General features: G+C 36.7%; 1 protein-coding gene across 3 annotated transcripts in view; it reads left to right on the top strand.

The window, feature by feature from the left end:
* Positions 1 to 27,240, top strand: part of Tinag (tubulointerstitial nephritis antigen) — a 113,567-nt gene that overhangs the window by 48,215 nt on the left and 38,112 nt on the right. For all 3 annotated transcript variants that reach the window (XM_076576705.1, XM_006973734.3, XM_076576704.1), the window contains exon 9: positions 2,753 to 2,876. In XM_076576705.1, the coding sequence (XP_076432820.1) occupies positions 2,753 to 2,876 (124 nt within the window). The remainder of the gene's footprint in view (positions 1 to 2,752; positions 2,877 to 27,240) is intronic.

Raw genomic sequence — 27,240 nt, 5'->3', positions numbered from 1 at the left:
ACATTGTATAATATGACATCAAGGTAGCATAATAAAAAAGAAAATCTTAGGCATCTTCATAAGGGTCAACACTTCTAGCCTGTGCAATCACAGAAGATTGGCTCACCAAAGCATATTATGAGCTTCAATTTTACTTTATGAAGATAAACTTGTTTATTAGTTGAACTCTTAAATACTAATGACACATTTAAGGAAAGCTGGCCAAGTCTCTCCAGAGTTATCATGGACCACCTGACAGGCACACATGACTTGTAGTGATTAATTCGATGGAGTGCACATTATCCTTGGTCACCTGTAAGAATCACACATAAGGTTATTTAATCACTTTCCATTTAGATGGCTTTAGGAGTACATTGACAAAAAAGCAATGAACATTACTAGAAACAAAGATAGTTTCCCTTTTATATTAGGTCAAAGAAAATCAAACAAACTAGGATGGCTTTTGTGTTTTACAAAACCATTATTTTAATTTGAGTTATTTTGTAAATTTGTTATTGGTAGTAAAGCATTATTAAATAAAAAAATCATACAGTGGTATACTAGATATAGACTTTGACGTTAGGGTATATCTGATCCTTTTTCTTTATTGGAATCTGTCTTGTATCAAAAACGTTGATAAAGATAAATTCACAAAATGTATTTTTTGTATAACATTTTCCATGAAGTGCATGGGAAAACAAACCCAATGAGGTATGAAATGGGAATTCAAGTGGTTCTCACAAAAGGCCTGAGAATAGCATCAATATAGTGGGACATAAATTAAAAACACTTGCTATGTATTTGATGAACTATTGGTTAGTATTTTTCCCTTTATTTCTGAATGCTGATATCTAATTAGTATTGATGTAGGAAGAATCATGGATTTTAATATTTTTGTTGAAGTTATTTATCAAAAAAAATCGAAGCTTATACTAAACATATCCTAAATTTAATTTTAAAAGATCTTAGAACTTTGCAACCAATAGATAAGGCTCTTTTTTTCTTAAGCGTGTGAAATTTGTTGGCAGTTATAACTGTGAGAATTCATGTGTAATTTTACTATGTGCTTTGTCTAGTGGTGTCATGAGACAAATATGAAAGACAGAAGAAATTTTAATTAGAGACCAAACTCACAACCCACACTTTGACATTTTCTTCTTAAATGATTTTGGCAATTTATTAGACAATGCATTTGGCTTAAATCATTCTGAATTTCCAAATCATTGTAACGCTATTCCCCAACCTCTACTCTTAATCAAAATAAATTTGGATCTGATTTTTTTTTTATGTTGTGGAAAACTGAGATTTACTTTGTGGCTATATATTATTTTTGTGAATTTCACATAACAAATTAGAAATAGAAAAACTTCAAGGCCATAAAATAAAAAATAAAATCAGTGAGCTCTTATTTTGGAATTGTTGAGAAGATATCTCCCACCAGCCTTAGCCACAGTCAAGATAAAGCATGCACCAGGACTTCTGTCTTTTGTCCTCATCCATCTTACAGTTGTGTGCAATAGTTTACTGTGTGCAGCTTCCTAAGACTCAGAGTTCAGAGCAAGTTCTTGCACACTTGCAAGCTTGTAGATTCATCTGCTTTGGTTTCATATCAGAGACTGAAGGAAAATAGTATCTTTGTTTTACTCATGTTGGCTTCTTGCCCTTTGCTTTAGTTGACAATGTTTTATATCAGTCATAATGCATTTTGTTCATGGTATTTAAAGTAGAGCTGAGTGGTAAGAGTTGAAAGAGTCAGTGGTTACATAAAAAGGAAAATCACTGGGAATATCTTCTTATTTTTGTGAATGAAAAGAATGCTACTTGGTTCTTGCTGTAGATGCAATTTGATTGCCCGTTAGCTGTAGCCTGGTTTAACTTATAGCATTTCTGTCTGCCTCGGGACAAAAAAAAAATGTCAAATGGATTACATGTTGAATAAATAACACTGTGGATATTTCTCTAAAACCTGCAGAAAGCATAAATTTACACATGGTACAATCTAAAAATTCTTAAAACTCTGTGGGGGGTGTGTTTTATAGTGAGTAAAGGAGATGAACTTCCAATGACACTTACAGCCCCCAAAGGCCTTGAATGCTAAAGAACGAAGCTAAAAACAGAACATGAAAAGCCACATTTCCCTTTCCAGCATGAGCTTCACTGTGGGATCTAGAAAATGCCAGTGACCTTCATTCTGACTTCACTTAAAACACATGTTGCATTAAGATAGATAAGCTTCCTTCTTAGCTACCATCATATTCATATCTAGTTCCAATTTAAAAAAAAAAAAAAACAACTTCAGAGCATGCCTCCTGAGAGAGAAGTTTAAAGCTTTCAACCTGAATTGCACAAGTCCTTCCACAAAGCACCACATGGAATAGCAAAGTAATCTAAGAGAAGGAATGAAGGAGGATTTATGAAGCATAGGTTATGGTTTGTAAAAAGTACAACACCGACTCAGCTCTCCAGAGCAGAAAGGATGAAGTCCTGCCAGAATATTCTTTTGTGCATGATTTTTCTTTTATTAGAACCCAACAAAGAAAGGTTTGAAAGACATTTTAAATGTAAAATATGTACATAAGTAATATTCTAAATAGTATAATTTTTTTTTAAGGAATAGGAAACGTTTGTAACCAATTGATGAGAAGAAAATGAGGTTGCTGTCTCCTTAGACCCCACTCCTCACAACTTAACCATTGATTGTTCTGGGAGCACTCTGAGGGTTTGAAGCAGCATTTTAGTAACGGTGCTGTTTATCCTGTTGGGTTTATTTCAGCCATAATGCAAGTCCATGAAGATTTCTTCTACTATAAGACAGGGATATACAGACATGTTATCAGCACAAATGAAGAATCAGAAAAATATAGAAAACTTCGGACACATGCAGTCAAACTCACTGGGTAAGGCAATTACTTTAAATCTTTATTATTTTTTTAATTTTTGAAAAATGAAGTCAAGAACAAGAGGAAATAGCTATATAGCATTGATTGATTCATTGGCTGACTCTTCTTGAGTATTCAATCATATTTTCTTTGAGCCTGTATCTGCTATCTCCAGCTTGCCTTGGATAACTCATTTTCATCCGTACATTCTGTGTTTGCCTTTTCATCAATAAATTTAGAAATGTAATTTCCTATATCTGTATTCCCCTCTGACTAGCATTTCCCATTTTTCCAGTTCATATCCTTCTCTATCTTGGCTTTCAACAGCTCTTTGTATGTTGTAATAAATTATTAATTCATTTAATAATTCATTTATTATTATAAATTCAGTTTGACCCAAATTCAACTGATCCCCTTCTAAACCTACATATACTTACTTACTTAGTTATGACCCCACAGTAAGTCTTTATATTCACCCTTACATATACAGTTCAGTGATCTGAGATCTTTAGAGGAACAGAACAGATAGGATGAACATGTGAGAATGTATTCATTCGACTTATGTAAAGATAATAACTATAGTTTTCTTGCACCCAAAAGGCTGACAACCCAGTAGTTCCTTGGTCCTTAAAGCTGGGTGCCTCAGCACTTGGAATAGACACCCAGTGGCTGTCTTGCCTCAGAGAGAACAAGAATCTGGTAGTTATTCAGTCCACAAGACTGAGTGCTTTAGCAGTCCCGGTCTGGCCCTTCAAACTTGAAAGGTCCCTGGAGAGCTGGCTCTCAGTCAGTAATGGAGTCTAGATGCTGGTTCTGATATCAGCAATGGAATTGGCACTAGCAGCAGCAATGTGATAAATCAACTCAGCAGCAAACGGGAGAGGTGGGCAGACAAGAGAGAGGACAAAAGGTGATAGTCTTCCTTCTGTCATGACCTCTCCTTTGAAATCAGGGCTGCCACTGAAGGTGCTGTCTACACTTGGATGGCCTTTCTGTATCAATAAAACAATCAGGATAATTCCTCAGTTAAGGCTCCCTACTCAAGGTGATTCTAATTTGTGGCAAGTTGGCATTAAAACCAACCATCATTATACCCTTGATTCTTCTTCCTTGCCTTAATCTTTATGTTTTCTCATTAAAAATGTTGATTTTACTTTTATATCATTGTATAATGCTAAGTTTCAATGAGATGTCTTATGCTACCAGGGAATTGCATACTAAACCACCATTCTCTTTGTTTTCTCATTTTTCAAAATTAGTATCTCAAAACCCTGGATGCTCTTTGCTGCTCTTAAGTGATAATCACATGTCTGACATCCCTGGAAAGTCTGAAATCATTAGAACACATTTCCTGGCATTACCAGTGCCACCATCAGCATTTGTTGTCTTTATCTTGCAGAACAGACACAGAAACTATGTGTTGTTCTCCCTCAATTCCTCTCCCTGCAGCATGCCCCCAACCCCTTACATGGTATTCAAGGACTCATTGAGGAGTTCTGTCTATTTCTTCTCAGGATTTTGATTTCATTTGAGTAATGCTCTTATAGCTCAGTTCTCAGCTTTAAGAACAAAACCTTTACTCTTAGCTCAACTTCTTTCCAGTTTCCTAATGTTCCCTCTCTCAGCACTGATACCCTTGCAAACCTTGCCTGAACTCAATGTCCTCAAGGCTTCCTCCCCAAGTTTTTCTTAAACTTACCAAGGAAGTAATACCAAGTATTGTCTCACATTCATTCACCCCATTACCTTTTAAAAATGCTTATTTCGAGGCTATCAATTTTTCCATCTTTCTAAGACTATTTGTCAGACTCAACTCTTGCTTATTCCTCCCCTGTGACGTGTCTGTACTTGTTGAACTGCATCAAGTTTCTTTTCTCTTCTTGTTATGGCTTTTGTTGTAGTTGTCAAACCGTGGCCTCAGGTCTTTCTCTTCTCTCCCTGCTTCTCTCACCTGTTCTCGGGTGAATTTCGTACTCCCTGAACTCCTTCTGGCTTTCAGCACCAGCTGGCATCAGTTACATGATATTCTCAGATTAGATCTCTCTCTTGAACTCCAGACTTGTATATTCTGTGCTGTAAGCAACATCTCCCCATGCACAAGATGGATGCTTCAAACTTAGCACTTTCAAATCAGGGCACTCTAGCTTCCTCTTTCTCTGTGCAACCTATCACAACAATGCCCCACTCCTGGTACCAACTTCTATCTTATTTGGGTTTTTATTGCTATGAAGAGACACCATGACCATGGCAACTCTTATAAAGAAAATATTTACTTGAGAGTGGCTTGCTTATGGTTTCAGAGGTTCAGTCCATTGTCATCATGAAGGGGAGCATGGTTCCTTACAGGCAGACATGGTACTGGAGCTGAGAGTGCTACAGGAAGTCAAATTGACAGTCATGTTGGGGGAAGCTTGAGCAAAAAAGACCTCATAGCCTGCCCTCACAGTGACATACTTCCTCTAAGAAGGTCATACCTCTTAATAGTGCCACTCCCATTGGGGGCCATCTTCTTTCAAACCACCACAACCATCCACCCACATATTCTGGCTGGAAACCTTGGAATTATCCTTTTTTCCTCTCCTCACAACCCACACAGCATCTGTTGGCATGATAGCCAAAGGTAACTTACTCTATATTGTCTGAACTTGCCTAAGTGCCATGTATTTTGTAGTTGGATTAGTGATAGGTCTTCTAGCTTTTGCTTTTTCCACTGTGTTTTCAACATAGAAACTAGGGTTTCCCTGTAGAACATTATTCAGATCTAGTTGCTCATGTGCTTAGAACACAACAGTGATTTTCCATTTCCCTCAGAGCAAATGTTAAGTTCTTTACAATGACTTTGTAAAAGTCTGTCTTGCCTGCTACACAACCACAGCCATCAGCATTCTGATGTCAAATTCTATTCACTTATACTCTCCTCCCATCTAAAATGCCTTTCTACCAAATATCCAATCTCTTGCTGTGTATACCTTTACTTTATCCACTCAAATTCACCTGGTCATTGTGGCTTCTCTGAATATCCTTTGGAACCCACTATTTACTCAATTTTCCATTAATTCTGCTTCTCCTTACATGCCACTGTTTCTCTATAAGAGTTTCATATAACTATAACTTTCCATCTTAGTGAATGATTTAATAATCCCTTCTTGTTGATCATGTATCATCTAGATTGAAGCTTCCTGAGACCAGGTCTCTTTGTACAATGACTTTATATTACCAAATCACTTAATACAGTGTTAATTTGTGATACACATTTAATATGTTTTTTTTCTATTGAAAAGTGACCTTTTTAGCTTCTGTTCTTATCTAGTTCTCGGTTGTTGTTATTAATCTTTAAGTAGGGTAATTCTTAGTTTAAAAATAAGATAGGAAGAAACTGGAGAAGAAAACCAAGGCAGTCCTCAGCTTTGGTTCAGTTTTGTGGATATTGGAGCCATGATCACAAGACCTTTCTGTTTCTTCTTTCCCAAAGGCTTGTCTGGTTCTGATATCAGTTTAAACAAAGCTAAATGAACCTTGTACTACATCTCCTGCAGGGGTTTGATACCCTGGGATACTCTTTGCCTGCCTTCTTTGAATTACCTTGCTTCAGGTTTTAGTCATTACTTCTAGATGACTGCTGGAATTATGGTTTTGATTCTGATCTCTGATGGGTGGTTTGGGAAGGGAGTAGTGTCTGCAAATGGCCTCACTATAAAGATCTTGAGAGAAATTTCTGTAAAGTCCGACTTACTTTCAAAAGTGAATTTTGGTATTCAGGTTTAGTGAGGAAGGGGTTGAATCGAGGGCCATCTCTCAATGTCCAGTCTTATTTGACATAGCAAAAATGTTTCCATTATTCCTTAAAGTTATGTTTTTTATTATGACTGCTTCACTCACTAAAGATAGGGGAAAAAGGCACTGACGCTTAAAGTTTGTTTCTCTAGTCTTAATCATGTATCGAATTTTCAGGAAGTGAATGCACTATAAGTTGATGCATCAGGGATTGTGTACTGTGTCATTGTGATGGAAGATTTAGTTCTGCTTCAGTTCTGGCCTCCGTCAGTTTGAAAGTTCACTTTTCTAATCATCTGTGTATTTCACATCCATTTTTGTCTTGTCTGGTGATACCCTTGGTCTTGAAAATCTTCCTCATAATACGTTATGTGGTAGATGGATTTTTTTTTCTTTCGGAGACCTCTGATTTGTGGAACTGCTCACTGTCTGTTTCTACTGCTTGGGTAGCCAGGACGCTCCTGTTAGATTCACTATCATTCTCACTCAGGCTGTGGTTGGAAGATGTTTACATGTGTTTCCATTGCAATACTGCCATTGTTCATATATTCCTTGTCTTAACTTTGTTGGCCACAGTAGTGTGTTCACTTTCATAAGCTCCTGGAATTTGGAACCTTTGAAATATATATCTCCCTTCTGTGATAATTAACAAAACTAACTCTGTTGGTAAAAATATATCTATTTTTAACAAATGTTTTAGGTCATCTTGGGCATTGTTTAGTGCTCCTGAGCAGTAGATTTTAATTCCTTTCTTTACCAGCAATTCCTTATTTGGTAATTGCTATGTTCAAGAGATAAATGCTTCAGTGAGTTAGAGAATAATCAAGTAGTTCAAGAAAGTTAATGTCCCTTATCTGAAGAGCTCAATATACTTTTGTGAAGTACCTAACAAATTTATCTCAACAAATTGTTTGGTGTCCTTTGTGTAGAATTCAAAGCTATTAGATTTAATTTACTTGAACAAATGGACTTGAGCTTATAGTAAGTGCTTAGCATTAGGGAACAAAAGCTGGAATAATGTGTAGTCTCATTTTTCAGTAATTTAGAGTTTTGATGGTTAATTCCTATTGTCATTTCTATTGGATTAGAAATACCTAGGAAATGAACAAGGCACACTTTTGAGTGTGTCTGTAAGCACTTTCCAGAGTGGATCTACTGAGGTACCTGCATGACCTGCCTTTAATGTGGGTAGCACCATCCTATGGGGGAAAGTAGAGAGCTTGCGGGGTACCAGCATTTTTCTTTCTATGCTTCCTGACTCATCAGGATATGAGCAAGTACCCCCAATGGCAAGTATGAGCCAATTCTGCTGCTATGCCTTGGCCCCCAAGATCAACTGTATCTTCTTAAGCCATAACTCAATATATAACTTTCTTCCTTTAAGCTTCTTCTTGTTAAACATTTGGTATCAGTAATGAAAAAGTAGTTAACACAGAATGTGAGGCAGATACATCTGTGACCAGTTCTACCAGGTCTTTCTATGTATAAAGCACAGGATAGTGATGGACACATATAAATAAATCTAGAATTCTTCTTTTCTAACACTCTTATTCAGGTCTCTCTCTTTTTATCTCACAACCTTTCTTGATACTGTTTGTGGATGCTGTTTTGAATAAAAATACTTTATCTTTAGACAGTGTTGTTTTCTATACTGATAATTAGAAAATATTACTGACAAAAAACTAAGGAGTCCCTTTGGTTTTAAGACGAATCCTAGTTTTTAAGATGTTTAAACATGAAAACACCTCATCTAAGAAACAAAAAATACACTTTGAGTTTTTTTTTTTCATTCCAACCCATGCTCCTTATGTCACAATCACACTGCTCCATCATGGTTTGTCCATATCCCTGAGATTTCTTTTACCCTCAGTCCAGAGTTAGCAATGCATTGCATGAAGTGCTATTTATTTTGAAAATGATTCTCAAGAATCACTAATAGAATTCAGTGAGGAAACTGACTGTTTAAAATTCTAGGTAATTGTAGTAAAAAAGTGACAAATATTTACCTTCCCTATTGTCCTTTTTGTAGAACAGAATTTTACAGAAGCTCCAGTCTATATATCACCAAAAAAAGAATAATTTTTCAAGTCAATGTTTCATTATGTTTAACCAATGCCTTACCTATCACATTTTCTGAACAAATGGTTAATTGCTGGGGTTTGATCCATGAGTGGAACAGAGAAAGATTCTGGCCCTCATCAAATTGAAAGCCTGATAATAGTTAAATAACTGTTAGAAAACTAAAATCATATTTTGTAAGGGCCAGAATACAGATACTAAGTCTTTTTGTGTAGAGTTGGTAGTATGAAGAATTTTCCTTTGTAACTTATGAACATTAAGTAATTCCCCAATGAGGAGAGGGGACAAACTGTAGTGTTAAGAAGGCTGTAAGGAAACAAATTTATGATAGTCAAAGAAAGGCAGAGTGGAGAATTTGCAATTTCCTAAGTGGATTGTAATTACTGCTTTTTAAATTAATTTGAATACCCACTCACAAATATCCCAGTAACTTCTGCTGCAAAAATGATAGAAATTTGTCATCATTCCAATAATCATCAGAAAGAATAAGTGGAACGTTGAAATGGATCTAGAAATTTCTATGAATTTTGAGACAAATATATTATATGGCTTTAAATTGTGCATAAATAGGGAGTTTCTAGATATCACTTACCAATGTATTCAGCAGACATTAAAAGATAACCTTTAGTACTGTATGGACTGGGTGTTCATAGTACTGTGCTGAGTGCTAGGCACAGTGAGCAAAAATCTAAGACAGTCCTTTCACTCATGCTTTAGGCAAATATTAAACAAAAATGGGTAAAATGTAGACATAGGGGACATAATAAATAAATTTATAAGATGGAATGCAATAAGCACAATCTAGTCTTGATCAGAAAACTGTCCTTTGGCGATTACATTGAAGCTTAGACTTATGGTTTATATAGTCACAGTCTTAGGAACAGGTTGTTTAAAGTCCCTTTGATTAGTGGAATACAGACTTTACCAAGAACACTGAGAAGAATGTGCTTGTTCAATTGCAGAATTCAAGAATGTATGTCATTTTGAAGATTTTAGTTAAGGTTCTGAGGAGGAAAGGAAAGTTACTAAAGGTTTTGATGGGAAAACATAGATTTTACTTGTATTTTTAAAAGATTGCTCCATGAAGACCGTAATGTAAAAAGGCAAACTTGGATGCTCCAAGTAAGAGATAATAATTCAGACTTTATAAATTGATAGAGTAACTGGGGAGGCATAGCAGACAGAGAAATACTTAAGAACTTAGTCAGTAGAAATGGTACACTTCCAATACAACAAAATCAAAGATAGGGTCAGAATGAGCCAGGCTTAGAATTGTAGCTGCAGGTATTGGCTGGGGAGTTATGTCACCCAATGAGATAGAGAAAAGGAATCTATTGTTGGCCCTCTCTTCTTACTGTTTGGAATGTTTTTAAGGTGAAAAAAAATACAGATGAGGGCTAGGGATGCAGCTCAGTGGTACAGCATTCACTTAGTAGATGTGAGGCCTTGGCTTTGAACCTTGACGTCCCCACCCACCACCATATAAAGATAAATGACAGAGTAAGCGAGTGGATTTATTGATCTTATGACAGAAAATCAATATAACCTGAAGATGGATAGTATTAAAAATAATAAAAAGCATTGAAACTAAGGTGTGAGAAATCCAATGCTTGATGAACTAAGAAAGTTCAAAGTGATGGAGCAGGAAAGGCTGGTATGGAGGTGGCAGGGTAGATACTGAGATTCCTTAGAAACTTGGAAAGCTGAAAAGGGTTGGAATCCAAAGACTACTTGAGTCTTTTTGGGGCCTTATGATAACTCTGCTGTGTCAGACCAGTAACTGAGGACAGAACAAATTGTTTTAGTGCTTAAGGTAGTGGTATCTTGAAGAATGGTTCTTTCATCTCTATGGAGTATAAGATTAGGTTATCTATAGAAGAGGTTCAGATTGTATTGTCAGTAATTTGAGGGGAATAAGAATCACTGGTAATGGGCTTCTAGATGTTTAGGAGACAAAGGAACCCAAAGAATCAAGAAGGGGTTGCCATGTACTATCTCGCCCTCCTGTGTGCACTTTCTACAGTAGTGGGCAACTGCTTGGATTACAGACAAATGCAAACAGGAAGGTGTAGTTGAGTTCATCAAGTACTGATGGCATTAGAGATGGGTGCCATTAAAGAGTCAGAAAAGTCAAGTGTTTAGGATGTGAATATCCATGTGCTATAAGCACTACAGAAATTTTAATGAAATAGGAAAGAAGATTCAGGGATTTAGAGAAAGCAGAAAAATTAGTGGGATAGAAGCCATGATAATTCTACTCTCAGTGATTTCGTGATTCTCTGATTTCTTGCTAAATTTTAAAAGCAATTATGAGAAAGTATCATATAATACATAGTATTCTACAGGTTAAAGATAGTCTTACTGAGTTACTAAATACCATGATTTTCTACAATAGGTGCTCAACTGTATTGCCATACCAGTTGTGTACTCTGTGGTCAAAAGCTGTCTATCTATGTGTATGTCTGTCTTAATTAGGGCTTTTGGTACTGTGAAGAGACACCATGATCATGGCAACACTTATAAGGAAAACATTTCATTAGAGTGGCTTGCCTACAGTTTCAGAGGTTTAGTCCATTATTATCATGGTGGAGAGTATAGAGGTATGCAGGCAGATGTGTTGCTGGTTACATCTTGATCAGAAGGCAACAGGAAGTGGTCTATGAAACTGAGTGAAGCTTAAGCAAAAGAGAGTTCAAAGCATGCCTGCTCAGTGACACACTTCCTTCAACAAGGCCACACCTACATCAACATTGCCACACCTTCCAATAGTACCATTTCCTATGAGTTTATGGGGGCCAAATACATTCAAACTACTGCTCTGTCTATCTATCTATCTATCTATCTATCTATCTATCTATCTATCTATCTATCTATCTATCTATCATCTATCTATTTCTATCCTCTATGTATCTATTATCTATCAGCTATCATTCTATCATCTATATCTACGTATATATTTTCTATCTATTAATCATTTATTATCTATCTATATACCTATCTATCATCTATCAATATCTACCATCCACCTATGTATTATTTGTCATCTGTCTATGCATCTATTATCATATAAGATACTTGCTCACTAACATATCACAAAAATAATACTTTGGGGTTGATTTACTAGTGTCTTGTCTCAGATTTTTCACACATGTAAATTCCAAAGATTTCCTGAACATAAATTATTATTTACAGTGATTATAAAATCAGTTGACATAGTTTTATTAGAGCCATTAAATTTTTGCCAACATGCTATTTTTACCTCTATCTTTTAAAATAACAATTTAAGGCTAAACTTGAATTTTTTGACAATGTTATGTTTAATGCTTATACAATTCATGAATTCTGAGTAGGTGGTTTAATTAGATTTTTTGATGCACAGATTTAAGATAGTTGGATGAACATTGGATGATGATTTATTAAATGCATATAGATGTGTAATTGTAATAATTAGTACAGATAGGAAAAATTATTTAATTTGTGTGTTAAGATGACTTTCAAATGCAAAATAGTTCTTTCCTATTCTTTACTTTTTAATGGGAATGAGAAAATATATTTTATTTTACAAATATTCTTTGATTCTTGAGAAAAAATTGATCAGAGACAGATTTAATATTTTTGAAGTCTTATGTGTATTTACAACACATTTGAAACTTATATATAACTGCACAAGATATAATATTAGTATATGTTATATATAATAAAATATATTCAGGTATATTTTTAAAAATAGTGTTTACTGTTTATGATAATTGAAATAAGAAGGAGATATTTTACTTTATGGACCTTATCATTCTTGGATTTTTATAATTTGCAAGATACATCCCTAATTCAAGAACTAATGCAATAGGTAACATTGCAAAACTTGGGCTTGTGTTATGTAATCCTGCGTCAGTCAGCAGCCCTTTATTACATTATATATTATATCAATTTTGTTATTTAATTTCCATATACAGTAACTCATAGCTTAAAATCTCTTAAAAGGCTTAAAAACCCATAATTTTTGTTTATAAAAGCCTATTATGATCAATCCATGTGAGTCTATTTAATGGGTAGTAAGAATTTATTAAGATACTATTGGGGAAAATTACAAAGGCCACTCCACGTAGTTAAAAGGAAGATTTATTTAGTGGATGACTTACAAATGAAAGAATGGATAGGTCGCTGGGGTCTGGGGAAGGCGTATAGCAATCCAGCGGTGTTCTCTGGAGCTCTGCACAATCAATCTCCACCATCCAGGGTCCAGGTGCAGAGAGCGCGCCCAGAGCGAGCGCTTGCCCATCCAGCTCCTAGGTTTCCAGCACCTCCCCTCGCCCCGCCTCGTAGGCGTGACAGTTGCCAGAGTCTCAATGGGGGTTGGAGCTTCCAGATCCAAGCTGGAATGGCTACCCACTACATCTCCCCCTTTTGTCTAAATAAGAAGGTTCTAAACTAATACAAGACTATATACAAAGGAATGGTTATCAAATATTGTCCAGAAATAATGAGGGATAATGACCTAGATAAGATGTAACTACAACCAATGCAAACAATATCAAGCAAGAAACACATTCTAAAATCCAGAGAAGTATAGAGCATAGGTAAACGGCATGTTATAAAGATCATTCAAAGGTGTCCTATCCTAAAGAACCTGAATCTAATACTTAATATGTTCTATCTAAGATATTATATATACTAAGTTGTAACTATAACTGCTAGTCTTCAATCCCATCAAAGACCTGAGAAGGAACATAATGGTACCTGAGAAATGGTAGATGGATGCAAGCAACTTCGGGAATCTTGCAAGAGTAGACCAAGACAGCTGGCAGCCTGGACAGTCACCTAATGTTTCTCAGCATTGTTGGTGCATTCAAATTGGCTACAGGCCTAGAGTATCTGACAGACCATTTTCAGAAGCAGGATTTCTGAAAGACCATCTTACCCTGTCTTGGCAGAGTACAGTGGTCGCTTTCCTTGTGTCCCGCTTGTCCAGAAAGGACAGCATTGCATTTGTACTGTCAGCCATCAAGGCAAGGGCAGTTCTTTGCCCCGTAGGCCATTTTGTGCCAAAAAGACAAACTTCCAAATGGAAATGTCTTAGAAGCCCAACATTCTCTCGGGAACAATTGGTGCAGCCAGGAGCAATTGTGCCTCACGTCAACAGAATTCTAAGTTATTTAAATGCCATATTCTCTAGGTCTATGAAGTGTTTGAAGATTACCTGTCCATCTGACCTATGTATCTGTAAATCTGGATAACCTAACTAACGTAACTATAGAGATGACAGGCATAGGCGACCATAAATCTATAAATCTTATCTACCGAAATAACCTAAGGACTAAGGCTTCACGTAAATAAGGTAAACAGTCTATAAGCAAATGTATGGTGAAGAACGATGACTTCAAAATTGTGACAATACACAAGATATTTATAACAGAGGTAGGAATATATAGTGCGATATGCAATATGACAATAATCTTAAATATATATCAATATACCAAATATCCTAACAGAAGTAGAACATATATAAAGTATGACAGATATAAATTTACATTTGTATCAATATAAAAATGTTTCAAATAAGAGTAGAAATATATGTACATTATAACAAATATAGTTCTGTATTTGTATCAATATACAAATTATCTTAAACAGGAGTATAAAAATAGTTTACATTTGTATCAACATATAAGAATCTATAACAGTACAAATTACAGTGCAAATTGTCTAAGGTTGCTATTTTACCAAGTTTGTTTACTAGTATATACAATGATTTACCATCATATCTTATACCTATCCGTTCCATTTCTTCCGCCCCCCCTTTTTTTTTTACAATACTGAGTTAATATTTTCTTCCACCCCCAACCCTACAACCGTCATCCATAACCCTGAGAATTATGAAACCTAAGGGAGAAGGGGCGTCGTTTTCTTAGAATTGCTTCCTGCCGTTTAGGGGGTGATGTTATCTCTGTTGGGTACTGTGAGAAAGCTCAGATAGTTAAATCTCAGTTAGACTAACTGTAGGTTCTGCAGCAAGTTTTAGAGTAATGGGTAAGATTGTCTGAAATTCTGGCAAGAAGTGTAGTATGATGATGATTACCATGGCATCATTCTGGATTGGGTAGAGTTGTTGTTGTTGGGGCCCCATCTTCCTTCTGGTGACTTCTGAGATTGCTATTGGAAAAACTTATTTGTTATCAAAAATGGGAGGTTTGGATTTAAAGAGGACATAGCATGTAAGAAAGGATTCTGAGAAATCAAGAGTAAGCATGGAGAGAATTAGAATTTAGAAGACAATGGTCCCTTTTTATTGGTTTCCTTCTGTCTCACACCAGAGGGCTCTTCTGATATGGGACTGAAGAATCTCTTAAACTTTTCTTTTAGCAATATGCTTGGGTTTAGAGAAGGAGTGAGCCAATTCCATCTCCAAAGCCAGCTTGGCTATAATTGAATTGGAACCACAACTTTTCTAGATTGATAGAGAGAAAGATGTTAGACAGTGAGATTTTACCATGTGTAGATTGGTACCAATAGATTCTTCCTTTCTGCTGTAAACATCCGGATATCCAAGGCCTTATGAGTTTTGGAAGATGGGTATTTCCATTATCCCGGAAAGACAAAAACAGAACCCTACCCCACCCTTTGATTGTTAAATTTTTCTTACAACTTGTAGAGATGTCACATTGGTGGATGATCTTTTACTTCTCTTCATCAAGAGGTTTTTCCTGTTCGAATCGGATTTTTATTAATTTTGTTGGTATCCATAGCTTTTCTTCTCCTGCAGAAACAAAGGCAAAACCCCTTCCCCAACGTAGAACATATCCAGGTTTCCATTCTGAGGTCAGCACATCCTTGAAATAAACTGGTTGGTTTAGCTCAGGAGTTTTGTCTATCGTCCAATGTCTCTCCGCAGCTGTTGTTCCTTTCTCATTAGCATTGAGAAAATTCAAGGTTAATAAAGCACTATGCAGTCTATTTCTAGGAGTCATTGTTACCTGTTGCTGTTTATTTAGCATATCCTTTAAAGTTCGATTGGATCTCTCTATGACTGCTTGGCCTGTGGGATTATGTGGTATACCTGTAACATGCTTTATATTGTAATAAGCAAAGAACTGTCTCATTTTATTGGAGACATATGCTGGGGCATTGTCTGTCTTAATTTGTACAGGTATTCCCATGATGGCCATAACTTCTAATAGGTGTGTAATCACAGAATCAGCCTTTTCAGAACTCATAGGAGTTGCCCATTGAAATCCTGAATAGGTGTCAATGGTATGATGTACATACTTTAATCTTCCAAATTCTGCAAAATGAAACACATCCATCTGCCAAATTTCATTTCTTTGTATACCTTTTGGATTACTCCCTGCAGGTAATGGAGTTTGGTTATAGATGGAACAAGTAGGACATTTTTTCACAATATCCTTAGCCTGTTGCCAAGTGATGGAGAAATCCTTCTTCAAACCTTTGCTATTTACATGGTGTTTCTTATGACATTCTGAAGCTTCTAGCACATTACCTATTAGTAACTGATCAATCTCATCATTACCTTGTGCTAAAGGTCCTGGTAGACCTGTATGGGATCTGATATGTGTTATATATATAGGATGTTCCCTTTTTCTGATGATTTCCTGCAATTGTATGAATAATGAAGTTAATTCTGTATTATCAGGAATAAATTCAGCAGTTTCAATATGTAAAACAACTCTCTCTGCATATTGAGAGTCAGTGACTATATTGAGGGGTTCTGTGAAGTCCATCAGTACCATAAGAATGGCATACAGTTCTGCCTTTTGTACAGAGCTATATGGACTTTGTACCACTTTACTTAAGTCTCCTGATTTATATCCTGCTTTCCCTGATTTATTTGCATCAGTGTAGAATGTGAGGACTCCAGAAATTGGCTTTTGTCGTACAATGTGAGGAAGGACCCATTCAGTCTTCTTTATGAATTCTATTCTCTTGCTTTTGGGATAGTGGTTGTTAATCTCTCCCAAAAAGTTACTGCAGGCTCTCTGCCAGTATTCATTATCTTTCCATAGTGATGAAATTTCCTCATTAGTTAATGGTACTACAATTTCTGCTGGGTCCATTCCTGTCAACTGACGAAGTCTTAATTTACCCTTTTGAATCAAATCAGAGATCTTTTCTATATAAGTCTTTAATTTCTTATTTGGTTTACGTGGTAGGAATATCCATTCCAATATAATATCTTCCCTCTGCATCAAAATACCTGTTGGGGAATGTCTGGAAGGGAATATGACAAGAATGCATTTAAGTTCTGGATCCACACGATCCACATGTGCTTCTCGAATTGTCTTTTCTACTAGAGCCAATTCCTTCTCAGCTTCGGCTGATAATTCTCTTGGACTATTTAATTCTTTGTCCCCTTCTAGAGTATTAGCCAAATTTTTTAGTCCATCTTTGGGTATTCCCATGATACCCAGTAAGTTGGAAATGCTTCCTAATAACTTTTGAAAATCATTAAGAGTCTTCAATCTATCTCTTCTTAGTTGTACCTTTTGGGGTCTAATTTTTTGTAGCTCTATCTTATATCCTAAGTAATTAATAGAATCTCCTCTTTGTATTTTTTTCAGGAGCAATTTGCAGTCCCCAGCAAGGCAAAACTTTTTTTACTTCTTCAAACATGCTTTCTAATGTATCTAACTTTGGATCAGCTAATAGGATATCATCCATATAGTGATAAATTATGGATTGTGGAAACTTTACACGAATTATCTCTAATGGTTTCTGCACAAAGTATTGACACAAAGTAGGGCTGTTTAACATTCCCTGTGGGAGGACCTTCCATTGATATCTCTTGACTGGCTGAGAATTATTATAATTAGGTACTGTGAAGGCAAACTTTTCTCTATCATTTTCCTGTAAGGGTATGGTAAAGAAACAGTCTTTTAAGTCAATAACTATTATAGGCCATTCTTTTGGTAGCATAGAGGGCAAGGGGATCCCAGTCTGTAGGGAGCCCATTGGCTGAATTACTTTATTAATAGCTCTCAGATCTGTCAGCATTCTCCAATTACCAGATTTCTTTTTAATAACAAATACAGGAGAATTCCAAGGGCTGGTTGATTCTTCAATGTGTTGAGCATTTAACTGCTCTTGAACCAGCTGTTCTAAAGCTTGTAGCTTCTCTTTTGTCAAAGGCCATTGTCCAACCCAGACAGGTTTATTAGTTAGCCATTTTAAAGGTAAGGCAGTTGGTACTTCTGAGAGTTCAACAACAGTCGTGCTCTGTTTGTGAACAGCCTGAATGGTTGGTGACTGATTTTTATAGCATGTTATGATATTATTCCTAGAAACATGCATTGGTCTGTATTCCTTTTCTGAAAGTGTAGGAATTTTAATCTGGGTATTCCACTGTTGTAACAGATCTCGGCCCCAAAGATTTACTGCTACATTTGCTACATATGGCTTCAGCCTTCCTCTCTGTCCTTCTGGCCCTATGCATTCAACCCATCTCGAACTCTGTTTTATCTGAGATAGGGTGCCAATCCCTAACAGTTGGACATCTACCTCTTGAAGAGGCCAATTCGGATGCCATGATTTTGGTGTAATTATAGTCACATCTGCACCTGTGTCTACCAGGCCCTCCAGAACCAGGCCATTAATTCGAATTCTAAGCTTTGGTCTTTGTTCATTTATGGAAGTCTGCCAAAATATTTGTTTTACAGTGTTCTTTGTAAACTGTGATCCATCTATCAAAGCTGTTTTATCATCCATTGCAGTATCGGTTTTTACATTAAGCATTGGTTTATTCAGTTGTCCTGGAGAGGAATTTCTTCCACAGTGGCTGGAAATGTTCGTACTACATTTGATTTGGGGGCCTGCAAGAGGCCCCCTGAGGCGTTTCCCGCCAGTAAAGAGTTGCCTCGTATATCTATTTTTGATCTGCACTCATTGGTCCAATGTTGGCCTTTGCCACACCTTCTACATAATCCAGGAGGTGGTTGGGGTCTCCTGTTTAGGCTATTCCTAGAAGGAGTATTACTTCTAGGAGTACCCCACGTACAGTTTTTACTTATATGCCCTGGTGTACCACACTTAAAACATTTGGTAACACGGGGCCTTCTTTTACCTCTGGGATTTGTCTCTCCTATCCAAGCCTCATTACTGTAGTTAAGAGACTGAACACCATTAGTGTACTGAATCCATTCTTCCAAAGGAGCTGATCTGATCTTTAGTGGTGTAAGTATTCTTCTGCATTCTGCATTAGCATTGTCGAATGCCAAGGACTCAGTTAATACTTTTCTTAATTCTTTATCTGATATAGCTTTTGTTATAGCTGTGTTCAGCCTTTGTAAAAAATCAGTGAAAGATTCATGTGGTCCCTGAAATATCTTTGTGTATACCTCAGTTGGTTTTCCAGGTTCTGGAATTTTTTCCCAAGCATTTAGAGCTGCTGTACGGCATAGGGATATTGTATGCTCATCATAAGTGGCTTGTACATTCCTGTCAGCAAAACATCCCTCACCAAGTATTTGATCTTGGGAGATCACAAAACCTCTGAGTTTACCTTGTTGTTCTAAATTTTTTGCCTCTTCTCTCAACCAGCTCTTCCACTGTAGCTGCTGGCTATATTCTAGAACAGCTGAAATTAACTGATGCCAGTCATCTGGGATGATTCTATGTGAGGTAGACCATGAATTTAACATCTGTTTTACGTATGTGGATTGTATCCCATACGTAACTACTGCTTCCTTTATATTTTTAAAGTCCCTTGTTGAAATTGGTTGTAATGTATATGTTATATATGGCTCGGGGTGTGTGTCATCTGCTGGCTTCTCATGGACGATAACAGGATAAGCCATTGTATGAGAGCTGTTTGGAGATGTTACAACCTCTATGGTCTTGACCTTCTGCTTATTAGTTCCCTTGTCATGTTTACTGAGAGTTTCTTCTAGGGCTTGCAAACGAGCACCTAGGGTCTGTTCTAGGGAGTGAACCTCCTCTCTTGCAAGGGACTCCAGATTTCTCATGGAATCATAGACATTTTTATTTTCCTCAGAAGCACATGATTCCATGGACCTTATCTTATCAATTAATGATAATCTTTCTTCCTTATGCAATGTCTGAGTAGCCATAACTTCACTCTGGAGAGTTAGTGTTCTATCCATTAGATATTCATATTTATTATCAATAAAATCAATTTTGGGTACAAGCCTGTTTTGTAAATCCTGATTAGCAGATTCTAGAGAAAGAATCTTTTCCTGTAAGCCTTCATTACTATCTTTTAAAGCAGATTCCAGAAAGAGAATCTTTTTCTGTAAGCCTTCATTGCTATCTTTGAAAGCAGATTCTAGAAAGAGATTCTTTCTCTGTAAGTCTTCATTGCTATCTCTTAAAGCAGATTCCAAAAAGAGAATCTTTTTCTGTAAGCCTTCATTGCTATCTTTGAAAGCAGATTCCAGAAAGAGAATCTCTTTCTGTAAGTCTTCCTTGCCATCTCTTAAAGCAGATTCGAGAAAGAGAATCTTTCTCTGTAAGCCCTCACTGCTATCTTTGAAGGCAGATTCCAGAAAGAGATTCTTCTTCTGTAAGTCTTCATTGCCATCTCTTAAAGCAGATTCCAGAAAGAGAATCTTCTTCTGTAAGCCCTCACTGCTATCTTTGAAGGCAGATTCCAGAAAGAGACTCTTTCTCTGTAAGTCTTCATTGCTATCTTTTAAAGCAGATTCCAAAAGGAGAATCTCTTTCTGTAAGCCTTCATTGCTATCTTTGAAGGCAGATTCCAGGAAGAGAATCTTTTTCTGTAAGCCCTCATTGCTATCTTTGAAGGCAGATTCCAGAAAGAGATTCTTTTTCTGTAAGTCTTCATTGCTATCTTTTAAAGCAGATTCCAGAAAGAGAATCCTTTTCTGTAAGCCTTCATTGCTATCTTTGAAAGCAGATTCCAGAAAGAGATTCTTTTTCTGTAAGTCTTCATTGCTATCTTTTAAAGCAGATTCCAGAAAGAGAATCCTTTTCTGTAAGCCTTCATTGCTATCTTTGAAAGCAGATTCCAGAAAGAGATTCTTTTTCTGTAAGTCTTCATTGCTATCTTTTAAAGCCTGTATCAGTCCCAATAATGACTCATCTTTGTTCTTATTATTAAAGCAGTGTTTGAACACTGTATGAATTATTACGATGAATGCCAAAATGGTACAGGCCAAATATGCCTGAGGAAGGTCATATATTTCCAGGAGAATGTCATTCATCATACAGGCAAAAAGGTTTTTAAATTCTTGTGAGGTAATGTTGTCAGCCATATTACAAGAATTACTCAAAATTTGTTAGTCAATTTTAAGATGTAAAATTATCAAGTACTTTTACTTGAAATAAAATGCTGGTTTGCTTATCTTACCTTTCTGTGGTATGGGGGGTGTAGTAGCGCTTTTCAACCAGCAGGCGGTGCTGGTACAGCTCCAAAGCAGGGCCTGCTGGCGACCTTGGCTGGCGGCAGCTGGAGGCAGATGGCGGGATGGCCGGGAGCCGGGTGCGGATACCTCACTCGCAGCGGTTTTTCACTGGTCTCCGGGCTAAGCTAGGGAGCTGAGACCAGACTAGCTGCTCCCCTTTTCGGGAATGGACTGGTTATATGGAACTTTGCAGGCGGGTTTAGGTACCCGCCAGCCGGGGAACAGGCTGAGGGCAGGAGCCGCCCAGACCTTTGGAATTTGACCCACGTGGGCGCCAGATATTGGGGAAAATTACAAAGGCCACTCCACGTAGTTAAAAGGAAGATTTATTTAGTGGATGACTTACAAATGAAAGAATGGATAGGTCGCTGGGGTCTGGGGAAGGCGTATAGCAATCCAGCGGTGTTCTCTGGAGCTCTGCACAATTAATCTCCACCATCCAGGGTCCAGGTGCAGAGAGCGCGCCCAGAGCGAGCGCTTGCCCATCCAGCTCCTAGGTTTCCAGCACCTCCCCTCGCCCCGCCTCGTAGGCGTGACAGTTGCCAGAGTCTCAATGGGGGTTGGAGCTTCCAGATCCAAGCTGGAATGGCTACCCACTACAAGATACAAATTGAGGAAATACACTTACAAATACAGAACGGAGTAGACAGCCAAAGTCGTCCTCTGATCTGACAGGGAGCAAATCCACCTCGCAGGCAGGAACGGGGAACAGGGCATGTGACCCTTCTCCCCCTCCGGGGAATAATGTGACCCTTCTCCCCCTCCGGGGAACAGGGCATGTGACCCTTCTCCCCCTCCGGGGAACAGGGCATGTGACCCTTCTCCCCATCCGGGGAACAGGGCATGTGACCCTTCTCCCCCTCCTCTCCTCCGAACCCTATAACCCAAAGTCATGGGCGGAGCAAATACCATACAAAAGCCAATGTCTAAAGTGTTAAACAAATTAGTGAAATTTAAAAAGGGAGATAGCTTCCATTCATGGATAGGAATTAGAATCTATTATTATATAAACACAGTTTAAAGAAAAACATGAAGATTATTGAATGTGTATTAAATCATTTGGAGATTCTAGAGCTCATGAGCCAAAATAAAATCACATCATTCTCTCCTCTTGTATATGTTGATCGTTCCCAAGCCTTAAGCTTCACCTATTTTTGGTTCTTGTCTCAAGACTGATTGACTTGACTGTATAAATCCATGTAATTATCATTGGAAGGGATGTCATTTTGGTAAGTTTAAACTTTTTAATTCTAATTAACACAAGCTTAATTTAAATAGATACAGAACTAAGTATACACTTGTCACAGATCTGATGGTGTATATTTACATCACTGGTTTCCTCACAGTTGTGCTCCCAATGGTTTAAGTACTGACTCTATCATGCAAAGGTTCACAGGCTTCATATTCTGATGAACACATTTAGCTTTGTTTCAGTTTTATTTATAGAAGAAAGTTAACTTAAAATTGTCTTATACTATTACTGTCTTTTCAGATTTTGGTAAATGATTATGACATCATAAAATAAGTTGAATAATAAAACAGCAATAAAAATAAATAAATAATAATAAACATCTGGAGCTAAAGTATGTTTTCATTGAAAAAGCTCGCATTAAATTTAATTATTTCATATCAACACTATTCTCACAGTACACATATGACATATTTGTGTTTTTGCTATTTTTTAATTGTCTTTTGACATTGCAAAGAATAAGAACATCTAATATACAAACTGCTCATTTTACATTGGAAATACTAATATCTTTTAATTCTATTGCTTTTTGTAAAATTAATATATTAGAGTGTTTTCTAGTATAAAGATATATTCTAGTATATCTATATCTATACTATAAAGATATATATTTCTGCATAAAAAACTTTCTTGTGTACAAAGGTATTTTTAAAGAAATATCAAGGGGTTCACAATGGATTAAAATATAAAATCAAGGTGGAGGAGAAAAAGAAGTCATCCAGGACTTTGAAGACAAAAGCTAGGGATTTAACTTTGTTATGATGGGCATATGCTTAGTTATGTGGGGGAAATGCTTAATTATAACCAGAAGGGTCATGAATCTGCTCACTGTCAACTTGTCAGCTAACATAGTGGGCAAAAGGAGATCATTTTAAATACTTCGTAGAAATGCAAAAGCAAAACAACAAGGTTCAATCATCTGCATGTTAAATTTGCAAACATTTAAAAGTTAAAACACTAGATGCTGGCAATGGTACATTCTTACACTATAGTTGCAATACAAATCAGGACAACATTTTTTTGAAAACTATTAATACACAGAGCCTTGAAATCTCATACTGTTTAAAGTCGCAATTTAACTTCTAGCAATACAATCCAAAATGTAAAACAAGCCTCAAAGTTGAATTCATCACAATACTGTTCACAATGGCAAGGGTCGTGCAATCATTAATATGTTAAATATGTAGACACAGAGGAACACTTAATATATAACATGAAGTGGAATAAGTATGACCTAAACTTCATCCTACAACAAAGAACACCAGAAAAAATATTAAAATTACAAACACTATATTTGAAGAGTAGTTATTTTTTTCTTCATTCATTCTCTCTCTCTCTCTCTCTCTCTCTCTCTCTCTCTCTCTCTCTCTCTCTCTCTCTCTCTCTCTCTCTCTCTCTCTCTGAACTTTAGGCTATACACTTGCCCCACTTCTTAGATGAAAAATAAAATGATAAAATCCCTGTCTGTGCTGCTCTCTTCCAATGCTTCCCAAGACTCCCTTTGAAGAATCACCTGAGATACTTGGTAAAAACACACATTAAGGCCCTGAGCCCTGTGGGACAGACACCCCTACGTTAGGACTTCCAGGATGGGGCCTCACAGTACCCTGTGTTTGTTCATTCTGAAAACCTTGGCTTTCTTTCTTGTAATGGCTTTTATGCCAGAAATAGGTTACATGCAAAGCTCATTTAGGAGACTTTTCTCTAGGGAACATTCATAGATAAGGCTAAAAAAATGTTTAGTATTTTGCACTAAGCAACGAAATGGAGTTAAAAGGAAGCAATGCTGCTCTCTTCCATCTGCAAACAAGTCTGCATTTAGCCTTGTGTGTTTGGTCCCTTCTGCTGAAGGAAGAGGCAAGCTTTCCAAGGTAGAGGACGCCCAGTGGCCGGGTGCCCCTTCATTTCCCTGAAGAGGAAAACTGAAAATCCACGTAAGGACCACAAGGGAACCAGCCTCCGAGTATGCCAAGGAAGCTTATTGGGAAAGATGAGAAATTACTGAGCTCAAGGGATGCCAAAGTTCTTGAGATCAACTTAGGGAGGTAAACCCCTCATTTCTGTTCTTGTGGCTGCTATGTAACCTCAGGCTGATCGAGCTAAGAGAAGACCTGTGGTTACAATGCTAACAGTACAGCATGATACAGCCTTTTCAGTCTCCACGATGTGCCTGTTGCCACACCGAGTTCCATACACCATTTTATTCCATCTCATACCACCAGCTGTTAAAGCAGGCACTGAAAGATAACTAATAAACCATTACGATGCTGCAAGGAAAGCAAATAGATATAAAAATCAAACAAAGCCTGGTAGCACAAGCCTATAGTCACAGATACCCTGAAGATAAGCCAGAACTGTTGCAAGTTTTAAAACTGCTTGAGCTACGGAATGAATTTGTGGCCAGCCATGGCCACTTAGTAGAACCCCATTGCAACATATTAAGAGTTTGTGTGGGGCAGGCAGTGACTGGCAGCGACAGAGCACTCGTGGCGCCCGCCCCAGTTTCACTCTCCTACACCACAAAAGTAAACGAATAAACTAATAAATAAAATAAACCCCCAATGACTTACCGGAGAAACCAAAACACAAAATTTAAAAGAAAGTTAAGCAGAGTTTCCTACAAAGCTGGGATTGCCAAGTAGGAAGAAAAAGATAAAGTATAAAATCAGAAAATAGGCTGGAGAGACGGTTCAGCGGTTAAGAGCCCTGACTGCTCTTCTGGAGGACCCAGGTTCAATTCTCAGCACCCACATGGTGGCTCACAATTGTCTGTAACTAAAGTTCCAGGGGACACAAACCCTTACATAGGCAAAACACAAATGCACAATAAATAAATAAATAATTCTGAAAATATTTTTAAAAATTGGAAAACATGAAATTGATACAAAACTAAATTAAAACAAAATATGCATCTTATGAAAAACATAAATCTCAACCTCAAATATATAGGGAACAAGATCAATAAACCTAGGTTAGTCTCATAAATACTTGTTGATCTCTTGTTTGAAAGTGTCATGAAATACATTTGTTATTAATAATTATTCTAATTCATCATATTAATAATTTAATCATCGGTTTTCTGAAAGATGTTTTAGTTCATAGTAATAGTAACTCAGGTATTAGTTTTTTACTAAAATTTTACCTTTTTTACTTTATCTGGTTTGCTTTCTCTTTGGTTATATAATACTTCATTTTATTTTTTGTGCATATGCCTCATTCTGATTCCCACTCATATCAATTTTATGAAAGCTGAACATTCTTTCAGTCTAGCAATGATACAAATTAAACCTCAACACAGTGCTCTTGATTCCTGTAATAAATGTTTTTCAGGAATTAATGTTCTCTAAAGTGTCTGCTTCTCATTTTCCTTTACATTCCCTAAGAATGAGGAAAAATCTGCCCAGTCTCTCATGATGAAGAAACAAAGGTTTGTGTAGTCTTTCTGGCCCCACTCAGTTTATTCTTTGTCTTAGGTACCATCCACAACCAAGTTCTGCTGTGAAGTTTGTGGTGATGTGCCCAGATGTTGCTAGTCAATCTTTGGCTACATTGGCAAGATTGGTTGTTCTCAGGGCCAGTCAATGCTCATTATGACAAGGAAATTTCCTCAACTTCCTCACAACCAATGGTCACACTTTCTTTATGAAGATTATCTTACCTCAAGTGTCATACTTTCCTGATTACATCTTTGTCTCTACTATTTTTTTAAATCAATAATTACAAGCTCAGGAGAAACAGAAATTTGGGGAATGTGGTCAAGAGAAAGGATGAGATAGATGTGGGATGGGCTTTTGTTTTTTTGTTTTTGTTTATTTAGTAAGAGTCAGTGTCATCCAAAGCCAAAGGGGGGTTATTTTTAAAGCCTTCTCATTGGACACCTACGTGACTTAAATTTTAATAAAGGTCATTCTTTGTGGTGCTTAGAGAATAAGATTATATAGTTTAAGTTTAGGAGAATCACAAATGGGAAACTAATGGACAAATATCTGAAAGATTTAAAAGTAGGTAGGGGTGAAGAGATGGATCAGCTGTTGAGGTTAAGTGTACTTCTTGTTCTTGCAGAAGACCAAAATTCAGTACTGAGCACCCACCCACCGCTAATCCCAGGTTTATGACATCTGATACTCTCTTCTGTCTTCAGCAAGAATCTAAAATCACATGTGCATGCATACACGCACACACACATAAATAAAAGATAAATCTAAAAAGAAGAAGTAATAGTAGCATTGCTAACCATTAATATGAATAGATGACTTTGAGGTATATTTTTGGCAGAACTGACAGTTCACAGGAGTTTGTTGGATATGTCGGTAATGGAGAGAAATGTGTCTGCTTTGACTCACAAGTATCTTCCAGATTGCAAAGATGCACTATTAACTATACTGAGGAGTCATGGAAAGGCAACAGATGGATGCACAAAAAGAATGACAAGTTCACTTTTAGTGCACTGATTTGGGGAGTTCTGGGGAGATCTAATTTAAAATATAAAGCAAGTATATATATATATATATATATATATATATATATATATATATATATATGTATGTATGTTTCAGGAATTTAAACTTAGATTTTAAAACTCTAAAGCAGAAACATTAACAATTATTGTCATTTCAGGGAGAGATATATGAGAGAAATTGGAGGAATAAAAGGGAATCAACAAATGTAATTATATCAATCTCAAAATTATTATATTTAATTATAAAATATAATCTCAAAAATAAATATATTAGAATCTCAAAAATTTTAAAAAGATTTTTAAAAAGCACAATCAATTATATAAGCATGAAGAAAAGTAAATTTATTTTACAAATAAAAGAGAGCGGCAATGATATGTCTAATTTAAAAATACTGTTGATATTCCCTCTATAGCCGAGGACCTGAAAGT

The sequence above is a fragment of the Peromyscus maniculatus genome, chromosome 7 (genome assembly GCF_049852395.1).
Source record: "Peromyscus maniculatus bairdii isolate BWxNUB_F1_BW_parent chromosome 7, HU_Pman_BW_mat_3.1, whole genome shotgun sequence".
In the NCBI taxonomy this organism is placed as follows: Eukaryota; Metazoa; Chordata; class Mammalia; order Rodentia; family Cricetidae; genus Peromyscus; species Peromyscus maniculatus.
This window is presented reverse-complemented; position numbering and strand designations above follow the sequence as displayed.